Source organism: Ranitomeya variabilis, chromosome 4 (genome assembly GCF_051348905.1).
Source record: "Ranitomeya variabilis isolate aRanVar5 chromosome 4, aRanVar5.hap1, whole genome shotgun sequence".
In the NCBI taxonomy this organism is placed as follows: Eukaryota; Metazoa; Chordata; class Amphibia; order Anura; family Dendrobatidae; genus Ranitomeya; species Ranitomeya variabilis.
In genome coordinates this window covers 140,489,923-140,501,324 of record NC_135235.1, presented here as the reverse complement: position 1 = coordinate 140,501,324, position 11,402 = coordinate 140,489,923, and the positions used below count along the sequence as shown (strand labels likewise).

The 11,402-nt window shown below is 42.1% G+C and overlaps 1 protein-coding gene across 1 annotated transcript in view; it reads right to left on the bottom strand.

Annotated features, from left to right (window-relative positions):
* Nucleotides 1–968: 968 nt before the first annotated feature.
* Nucleotides 969–11,402, bottom strand: part of LOC143770062 (microsomal triglyceride transfer protein-like) — a 225,019-nt gene continuing 214,585 nt past the window's right edge. The window contains exons 16-18 of the mRNA XM_077259303.1: nt 9,956–10,080; nt 7,409–7,579; nt 969–1,268 (exon numbers count right to left, since the gene is read on the bottom strand). Coding sequence (XP_077115418.1) covers nt 1,103–1,268; nt 7,409–7,579; nt 9,956–10,080 — 462 coding nt within the window. The 3' untranslated portion in view covers nt 969–1,102. The remainder of the gene's footprint in view (nt 1,269–7,408; nt 7,580–9,955; nt 10,081–11,402) is intronic.

Here is an 11,402-nt window from a genome sequence, read left to right as displayed (position 1 = left end):
CGCAACTGAGAAGTTGAACAAAAATATTGTGCCTTTTGGCGTTTACACACCAGTCTCTGTCAGCTACGCCAACATGATCAAGACATGGCCTGGCTACGTCTGCCCAACAAATTCATGAAGTTATGCCAATTTAGTAACTTACTTAAGAAACATATTGGTAAGTTACTAAGGGTAAAAAACACATGGAAAAACACCACAAAGAAGGAGCGTTTCCTAAAGTGCTGTCTTCTTGAAAAACTTGTGACTTTTGACTGTCTCAAAAAACCTGTCTGCAGACGATAAGTTAACGCTGTGGGTTGGGCTGTGCGTAATTGTGCAGCGCACAGATGTTACAATATAGTGGGTAGGATTTCAAGAAATACCACGTCCACTATGTGTCCACAGATCCCCGCGGCTCAACTGTGGAGACTGATATGTGAAGCATCTCTCCAGACCGCATCATGCCAATTTCCTCATGAATCCACATGGTTCAGTGATCACATGTGCAGAGGTGTCAAACTGCATTCCTCGAGGGCCGCCAACAGGTCATGTTTTCAGGATTTCCTTGTATTGCACAGGTGATAATTTAATCACCTGCACAGAATGATTCCAGCACCTTGTGGAATGCTAAGGAAATCCTGAAAACATGACCTGTTGGCGGCCCTCGAGGAATGCAGTTTGACACCTCTGCACATGTGGATTCACCTGCATTCAATAGCTGGCAGTGCTTTGGACGCAGTGAACATGTGCTGTGTACAAAGCACTGCCACTTCCGGATCGTCTGCACATACCCTAAAACTTTTATGTGCCGCAAAACCATGGTGAGACAAGATAGGGGACGGAGCCACCATCGGCACGCCAGAATAGCTCACTGCATGGATTCTTGTGGACAATCCACCTTCACTTTCTGCAGCCTGGAACAGTACACATTGCTGTGGCTCCAGACAATGCACATAAGGATCTGCAGGAAGAACACAAGCACACACTGATTTTCTTTCTAAATTGATTTTATTGACCTGCAGAAATTACACAGTCATCCTGCTGTTGTGTGACATGTTGAGTCCACAGCTCTGGTAATTAGTACGGTTTCTGGGAATATAGCTGTAATAGACGCCTGCTGCTGTCAGAAAACAGTGCTAATATCCTCAGTATCCTTCAATTTCTTACACATCTCAGAGTTTGCATTATGAAAGGGAAAATCTCGCCCCCACAGAGTAGACGTTCTTCTTTTCCTTACAGTATGTGTTGTGTTGCTCGCTGGAAATGCTTCTGTACTCATATAAGTTTCTCTGCAAAGAAAATAAAAAGTGTCAGTTCATTTGAATCTGGATAATTACATTTTTGTAACAGTACGATTCTGGTTACTCAATCATGACATGTCTGTACACACACTGCTTAAAGGGGTTGTCTGCAGTCACTATTTGAATCCTCTCATCGCACGCACTGCACCCTTTGAGTATTCCCTGGTGGCGGCACTGGGAGTGTGCGGTCATGAAACTACACGTTTTCTTATTTGCATACTTTCGGTCTCATTCCAACTAGACGTGTCCGGCCTCTCTCAATGTATTTGCATTAATTAAGGCTGCACACGACTAGTTGGCACGTGACTGCATATATGCAAATCACATACTTATGGTCACGCACCTGACGGTCCTGACTCTGCAGAATCCTCACAGCTCTCAGTACATATAGAGCGACCGAAGACTTGTAGCCCAAGTCTGGATAACCCCTTTAACATACCATGATAGTTTAACCCCTTTCTGCAATCGGACGGAATAGTACATCCGATGGCAGATCCCCTGCTTTGATGCGTGCTCCGGCGGTGAGCCCACATCAAAGCCGGGACATGTCAGCTGTTTTGAACAGCTGACATGTGCCCGCAATAGCAGCGGGTGGAATCGCAATCCACCCACTGCTATTAACTAGTTACATGCCGCTGTCAAACGCTGACAGCGGCATTTAACAAGCGCTCCCGGCCATCGGGATAGAATTGCACGCACCGCTGACCCCCATCACGTGATCGGGGGTCAGTGGTGCATTGGCATAACAACCAGAGGTCTCCTTGAGACCTCTGTGGTTGTTGATGCCAGATTGCTGTGAGCACCACCCTGTGGCGGCGCTCATAGCAATGCAGTAATTCTGCTACAATAGGAGCGATCTGAGCATCGCTCCTATGTAGCAGAGCCAATCAGGCTAAGGCCAGTCTCACATGTCCAGATAATTCCAGTACCGGAAAAATCGGTACCGGAGTTATCCGTGTCCGTGAGCTCACGTGGCACATCAGTGTGGCACACGTGCGGCAGCCATGTGCCGCCCATGTGCCGACTGAGTACCACACAGACCGTGCAGGAGACAGCGCTACAGTAAGCGCTGTCCCCAGCGTGGTGCTGAAGCCGCCATTCATCCCTTCTCTCCAGCAGCGTTCGCTGGAGAGAAGGAATGAAAAATCAATGTTTTTTTTTTTGTGTGGTTGAAATAAACTTCCTGGCAACCTCCCCCCCCCACCCCCTGTGCACCCGCGTGCTGGAAATAAAATACTCACCCAGCTCCCTCGATGCTTCCTCTCAGCGCCGCAGCTTGTCCTGTATGAGCGGTCACGTGGTGCCGCTCATTACAGTGATGAATATGCGGCTCCACCCCTCCACCGCACTTGGAATTTGTTTTCCATTTTCTAGTACACAACATGGTAAAACCAATGGTGTTCAAAAGTACATCTCGTCCTGCAAAAAAACAAGCCCTCACATGGCCATATTGACGGAAAAATAAAACAGTTATGGCTCTGGGAAGGAGGGGAGCGAAAAACTAAAACGCAAAACTGAAAAAGCTCCAGGGGTTAAGGGGTTAATCTAACGATGTTCATTCTTCATATCCCATTATCAGAGCTCTTCATTGTAGACCTGTATTATGACATCTCAGCTGATTGACCACCTAACCACAGTGATATATCGTCCTGATGGTTTGACATCACTGCATTAACCATTACTATTCTGTCACTAATAAAGAGCAATCATTATTGGGCAGATAATTGAGTAAAAAAAAGTATTGTTTATTAAATGTAATACAATTAATGAAATATTCTATGGTTTTATAGGAAAGATAAGTGTGGTCTCAAGTAAGATATGCCTCAGTATGTACCAACATGGTCACTTGCTGGACAGAAAACAAAAAAGCAAGCTACATATGTGACCTTAAGGTTGTCATTATATGCAGCTGCAGGCCTTGACCTGTGCATCCAGAACCTGCACCTCTGATTCTACCCTGCACAGGAGCACAAAGTTTATTAATTGGACATTGGTTTTTAAGTCAATGCACTGTCCCTGTTTTTGTTACCTTACATTCGTGTTTGTACTCTAATTTGGGCACTATATGGTACACTATAAGGGCACAAGGCAATAGACAGTCCTGCAGAAAGCAAAACAAGGATGAGGCTGGCCCTGGCATAACACTATAAAAGAAGAACTATCACACCACGAACCCCAAAAACACTGAGGCCTCGATTCATCATTGCCTGTGCACCTTCCTTTTGTCTAGTTTTGTGTGTTTTGCACATTATTTAATTATTCTCTGTACACCTTTTCTGAAGTCTGCGTTATATAGTACGTGCTCGCCTGTTTTTTTTTTTGTTTTTTTTTGCAGAGTCTAGCAATTCCAGATGTTTTTTGCTGGATTCATCAATTGTGACTTTTCTAAAAAGTCACAAAAATTGTTGCAATAAAAAAACACACAAAAAGAAAGACCCCTAACAGTTTGGACCTAGCTTACGCCATAAGGAAAGAATTAGAATTGCTCATGAAAAATCTGATCCTTTCTATCCCAATACCAGACACTGAGCGGAGATCTGGCATTATATTGTACAGCAGTTGGGTTTATGTTTTATAAAGTTTAATCCGGTGCTGTAGGAGGGAGCGATGTGGAATTCCTCTATGCAGTAACTGTTCTTGTCTGCGGTGATAAAGCAGACTATTGGTAAAGCCGAGCTCTCTCATCTGTGTGTTATCAGCGGTCTAATAGGAGCATGAGTCATATTTTGTCTGAGGAGATATAACTTTCGGTGGCTATTACAGCAGAAAACTGACAGATTCGTAAATAATGCAAAAGATAAAAGTGGCCTTTTTTGCTATGATTTAAGGCATTTATTAAAAATATTATTATTTAATAACTGCTATCTATGGAGCGCTTGCAAGTCTTAAAGGAACAGATCACATTAAACTGTGGTTCAGGGAAACATTTTTGTGCGCAGCACCATAAGCTGAAATTTAAAAAAAATATAAAAAAACATTGCTTACACTTGGTGTAGGTGCAAAGAAAAGCAGACATTATTCAGATCACACTCTGATCAGAGTGGAATCACATTATTCTCCATCTTCTCCCAAATTCTCCAAATTTTGAAAATTAGACTGCACTCGAATGTCATCTGAGTGCTTCCTGAGGTTTTCCACAGACCCATAGACTTGGATTGCCAATTTTGATCCAACACTTGGATCAAAACTGCATGTCACTTATTTTTCAGACATTTACACAGAAATAATAACATGGGTAAGAGGGCTATCTGTAAAACCCACTGATAGAATTCATCCGATATGATCGGTCGTGTGCATGAGCCCTTAAGCAGCATTTACAAAGAAAGATGTATCACTCATTTCATGATAATCTTTCAGTGTAAACAGGCTGCCGATCACCTGATGAAAAAACAAACCTTCATCGGGTAAAACGATCTTTTGTGCAGCTCAAAAGATAATCGTTCTTGGCGGTGCATGGTCCTGCGTAAGCAGGTGTCACACGGTCAAGAAATAGCAGTACAGCAGCACGTGAAGATCTATGGCCTCATTACTGAAGTACACTAAAGAAGCACGCCCATCAAAGTTTTTATCATCTCGATGTATTGCAACCATCATATTATACAGCACTGTGTACTTACAATTGCTCATTTTGCCCAGCTTTTACTCCTGTTTTCTTTTTCTATGATATCATGTGATTAAAAACTCACTAGCTGAACCTTCTAAGCTCTGCGTAGAAACAAGAGGTAAATGTTCCCTGCATGAGTCATCACTGTAAGTCCCTGGCAGGGCAGAGGAGCAGGGTAAGGCCGGGGTCACACTAGAGAGAAATACGGACGAGTGAGGTGCAAAAACAACGCACTGCACGCGGACCAATGTTTCTCTATGGGGCAGCTTCCATCAGCCGTATATTTCTCAGCCATATTTTACGGGCTGAGAAAATCGCAGCATGCTGCGATTGTCAGCGTATTCCTCCAAAAGTACGCCAATGCAAGTCTATGGGGGCGAGAAAAATACGGATTACACATGGACCACACGTCTGCCTTGCGAAAAATATGCATGGGTGTCCTATAGAAAAGCCAGTAATTTAGTGCGGTGTACAGTAAAATCACACTGACAGGTTAGAATAGAATAGATAAAATAAATGTATACACATAGACTAGGTAGGTATATATATATATATATATATATATATATATATATATATATATATATATATATATATATATATATATATATATATATATATATATATATATACAGTACAGACCAAAAGTTTGGACACACCCTCTCATTTAAAGATTTTTCTGTATTTTCATGACTATGAAAATAGTACATTCACACTGAAGGCATCAAAACTATGAATTAACACATGTGGAATTATATACTTAACAAAAAAGTGTGAAACAACTGAAATTATGTCTTATATTCTAGGTTCTTCAAAGTAGCCACCTTTTGCTTTGATGACTGCTTTGCGCACTCTCGGCATTCTCTTGATGAGCTTCAGGAGGTAGTCAGCGGGAATGGTTTTCACTTCACAGGTGTGCCCTGTCAGGTTTAATAAGTGGGATTTCTTACCTTATAAATGGGGTTGGGACCATCAGTTGTGTTGTGCTGAAGTCTGGTTGATACACAGCTGATAGTCCTACTGAATAGACTGTAAGAATTTGTATTATGGCAAGAAAAAAGCAGCTAAGTAAAGAAAAACGAGTGGCCATTATTACTTTAAGAAATGAAGATCAATCAGTCCGAAAAATTGGGAAAACTCTGAAAGTGTCCCCAAGTGCAGTGGCAAAAACCATCAAGCGCTACAAAGATACTGGCTCACATGGGGACCGCCCCAGGAAAGGAAGACCAAGAGTCACCTCTGCTTCTGAGGATAAGTTTATCCGAGTCACCAGCCTCAGAAATCGCAGGTTAATACTAGCTCAGATTAGTGACCAGGTCAATGCCACACAGAGTTCTAGCAGCAGACACATCTCTACAACAACTGTTAAGAGGAGACTTTGTGCAGCAGGCCTTCATGGTAAAATAGCTGCTAGGAAGCCACTGCTAAGGACAGGCAACAAGCAGAAGAGACTTGTTTGGGCTAAAGAACACAAGGAAAGGGACATTAGACCAGTGGAAACCTGTGCTTTGGTCTGATGAGTCCAAATTTGAGATCTTTGGTTCCAACCACCGTGTCTTTGTGTGACGCAGAAAAGGTGAACGGATGGACTCTATATGTCTGGTTCCCACCGTGAAGCATGGAGGAGGAGGTGTGATGGTGTGGGGGAGCTTTGCTGGTGACACTGTTAGGGATTTATTCAAAATTGAAGGCATAGTGAACCAGCATGGCTACCACAGCATCTTGCAGCGGCATGCTATTCCATCCGGTTTGTATTTAGTTGGACCATCATTTATTTTTCAACAGGACAATGACCCCAAACACACCTCCAGGCTGTGTAAGGGCTATTTGACCAACAAGGAGAGTGATGGGGTGCTACGCCAGATGACCTGGCCTCCACAGTCACCAGACCTGAACCCAATCGAGATGGTTTGGGGTGAGCTGGACCGCAGAGTGAAGGCAAAAGGGCCCAAGTGCTAAGCATCTCTGGGAACTCCTTCAAGATTGTTGGAAGACCATTCCCGGTGACTACCTCTTGAAGCTCGTCAAGAGAATGCCAAGAGTGTGCAAAGCAGTCATCAAAGCAAAAGGTGGCTACTTTGAAGAACCTAGAATATAAGACATATTTTCAGTTGTTTCACACTTTTTTGTTAAGTATATAATTCCATATATTTATATACTGTATATATGTGTTCACGAATATTTGAGCCCATGGATCCATTATATGTCCATTTTGCAAGCTGGCGAGAAAATCTCGCCATATGGATACCGTATCGATGACACACGGATACTTTTTGGAGAAAAAAAATTGCATCCTCGCATTGAATACGGATCACTGTTCAGGAACTTTTTTCCGTATCTCTGCTGTAAAAACGGACCGTATTTTTATACGTTAGGTGTGACCCCGGCCTTAGGAGTTGAAGAGGTGGTGGAACTGCCTCCTGTTAGAAAGCTCACGCCTACACTATTCTCGCTGTGGGTGGTGCGTGCACAGATCTCCCAGCGATCTCCAATAAAATGATGCTGGTGGTGGTGCATGCATTACCTGTATGGCATGTTATCCTGTCCTAGCTCGAGGCACATCTGCATTGGAGAGCCCGTAAATTGTATTAATGAGTCAAAATTCACAGAGGTTTCTGCTTCAGCCTCGGCTTTCATACATACATGGAAGAAGGAGGTGTCAATTTCTGTCATAAAGTCTAGGACAAGACCGGCTCTAGGGTTTAACAAAGAAAAATAATTAAAATGAATGACAATTTATTTTGTTTATAGAAAAAAGAGATTTCAGAAATGTGAATTCCAGATGAAGGCCACGTAGAAGGCCTATGGTGCCTGGCTCAGTGCAGTTCTGTTACATGAGCTCTCACATAATAAGCTCCGCCAATATGCGTCCGTCACATGACCTAGTCTGTTTCTACCCCCAGAAGTAGAGAGTTGAGGTGTGCTCTCGTGTGAAATCTACTGTGGAAAATACTGTTTCCTTGCACAAAAGGTGAATTGTTTCCGCACATTTCTCCCTTTGCATTTCAAATCCATAATGCTGATCAATTTTTATCTAAGGATTTTGGCAGCAACGTATAAATGAGATTATGAGGAATGTCATGCACTAATCTGCTGCTGAAAACCTACCGCATATTTGCCCTATTGGACCATACCCAAAAAGTACATGCATATCGTACATTTCCACTGTGGACTTGTAGTCACAGAAATGCTACAGCAAAATATAGATCTATTGTGAAAATGGTGCAGCTAAACAGGACTTTTCATGAAAGAATTAAACTTTTTTTATTATTATTTTTTTATTACACCTATTTGTTGCAGAGATATTAGCAATTCAAGTATTTGGCACATAATGAGTTGATTTTTTAAATCCAAGTGGGTGTTATTAGAGATGTTTCCCTGGGGGCGTGTACTTCATCTACCTGTATGATGTTAACCAATCCTAAGCAGGCAGCAACATTCAAAGGAAAGAAGAACACGCCCCCCACCATAGCTTTCTCAGTGTGTCTTTCTCAGTGTGGTCTCACCTCCTGCATGAGTCGGTTTGGTGGGAGAGGCAGTGCAGCTGAATTTAAACGGCATGAAGGAGGTTAGACCAGGAGATCAGAGCTGTATTATTACATCTCACTCGCTGAGGAACCTGCTCTAAGCGATGATGATGTAAGAAAGCAGCCACGTTTTCCTAATCTTGTGCAATTCCTTCTATCCCACTGAAAGGGAATCTGTCAGCAGGATTTCACACCCCAAATCATTTATTCCTTTCAAAAACAAGTCCAGCAATAGCTATATGCTCAGTCCATTCCTCCCTAATCAAAAATAAGTGCTTCTATTGACATGCAAATGTGGTTGTAGATCTGAAACCTCTGTCACTCCGGCTCTATTCCCAGCCCAGCGCCGCTTCCTCCTGGTTGACTGACTGCCTCTACCCCGTGTGACAAAAGTGAGATATTGGTGTATAGCTATAAGGAATTGCTGGACTTGTCTTTGAAAGCGCTACATGCACATATTAACAGTTTCAGGAATGAAATCCTGCTGATGTATGTAAATACACGAGTGCATGATGTGAGGTATAGAGTGATGCTGGTAAATTCAGATCAGTCTTATTTTTAATAACTTTTTGTTGGTCAGAAAGTGCCAAGCTGAGAACATTTCATCTGATCCCCTGCCTTTAGTTCTAGCACTCATCTTTAGTTTCTCTCAGCCTGTCAACATTATCCTATTCCTGCCTTTTGCAATGATATATATATTACAAAGATTTGTCACATTATTTAATAAGATAAAACATCACGCAGCGACTGGTGAGTTAATGGGTTCACTTTCAAGTTTAAATCTCACCAAGATCATCTAAAGCAGCATGTTAATTTACAGCTCCCATCAATTTAACTCAGAGTGTTAACAGGAAAACTTCCACGGATGCAGCAATGGTGCCCCCTTGTGGAAAAAAAAGAAAATAGAAATGCCTTGGTAGAATTTGCTTCAATAAGCAAACCAGTGTGTTCTACCTTTCTGGATTTTTCTTATGCAGGTTTCTCCTTCTCGCCCTTACAAGTAGAAAAGCATCTAAGCAGCCCAGCACTTGGGATGGACCCAAGTCTCTGTCCTAACCCTATATTTTAATACATGGGCTAAGGCAGAGAATCTGTCTGACTCTTCTTCAGCTGCAAAATAGGAAAGTCACTAATGTCTCCTTACAGAAAGGATTAAGGTTTGCTCAACCAAGTTTCTGATTCTTTCGACATTTTTGGGCCATTTAGCAACTGCTTTGTCAATTGTTCCACCTGTGTCGAAATCGCAGTCTGACTTTTCCATGAATGTAAGAAGGGTATGGACAACCCTACTGTTCCTGGAGATAAGCTGACCACAAACCCCAGGCATCCCATGAAATATGGGGAGAAGCCGGGCAGCAAGATTTTTATTTCTCTGCAACGCCACCACAGGAAAAATTATAGTACAGCATGTGTAATGTGAGAATGTACTCGGCCCTATAGAATGAGATTTACTCTTAGTGGCCGGTGTCTCCTTTATCTGATACTGTTACCCTTATAATTAAATCTATAAAACATAGGGCAAACAATGATGACCTGAATCATACTTGGTATTGATGTTGCTCTTTGACTCTTGCTCCCATATGCTGATATCAGTATTGTATGAGATATCTAGTCCAAGCGCACCCTGATACTGGACAATGGCCTGGAGCCCAGATTGCAGAGGTAACCACTGGAAAAAAGAGTAAAAAAAACAGATTTTATATATATACCGTATATTATACAGGATATCTACAGACGGATAATTCTGAGTTTTTAAAACAGAGATGCAGAGACGTAAAAACAATCCACTGTGCCACAATTACTTGTTCTGGGCTACATATAGGATTTCTGCTTAGTAATTGTAGGCGGTTTCCAGGCTTAAGATATCGGTGGGTTCACTTTAATAGGAGCGGAGTTTACATATTCGGCTACGTTCACTGTTTATATTCAACCATCGCAAAAGTTGAAAACAGCTGAACGCTGGGAGTGCCATGGATTGGACCATTCATTCCTTCCTGTTCTGATATTGATGAATTATGTGAGCACGGTGGCTCAGTGGTTAGCATTGCAGCCTTGCAGCGCTGGGGTTCTGGGTCCAAATCCCACCAAAGACAACATCTGTAAGAAGTATGTTCTCTCCATGTTTATGTGGGTTTCCTCTGGGTATGTGGTTTCCTGCCACACTGACAGGGAATGCAGATTGTAAACCCCAGTGGGGACAGTGATGATATCTGTAAATATTTGTAGAGTTAATGGCGCCATATAAGAGAGTAAATTAAATAAATAAGGATGGGTCATCAATATCCCAAGCCTGGAAAGCCTTAAATGATAAATCAACAGGATACATTCAATTAATCCTTATGATCTCCAAATAACGCTGGCCCATTGGGCACAATTGAGCCCACTCTATTTCTGCCACCTCTGAAGAAGGACTAAAAGGATCTCCTAAAAGGGTAAGACCTCATTGGTGAGAGGCTATTGCTGCAGAAAAATGCAGAGTATAGTTTAACTGCAAATTAGTTAGAATGTATAGTTTTTTCGTACGCAAACTGGTGTGGTTTTAGGCTGAAGCAGGAGATGAAGAAAGCAAATGTCGCAAGATGCGTCTTTCTAAACGCCCATTTGCATGGGAAGATTCTTCCTAACATAAATTGTAAGAAAATTGTTCCACCAAAATGCAAATGCAAAGAAAGAAGTTGATGGAGCTATTGAACAGAAAACATTATGTAAAGATAATCCAACTGGTAATAGATAATTAGCAGAATAAACAGTAAGTGATAATGTGCACATAGACCATGTGGTCTGTATTGTAGACACTCGAAAAAGCACGAAACAACTGTATTCACTTGGAAAATCAATGCCTCTAGAGAAAACATTTTTTCCACACCTGCCACATTACAAATGTCTGTCTGTATGAAATTTAGGCCATATGTTAGTAGAATTGGCATATAGTAGAGGAATCCACGGGTAGGACACAAAAGCTGGAGGATTCTTTACAAATGGAAATCAGAA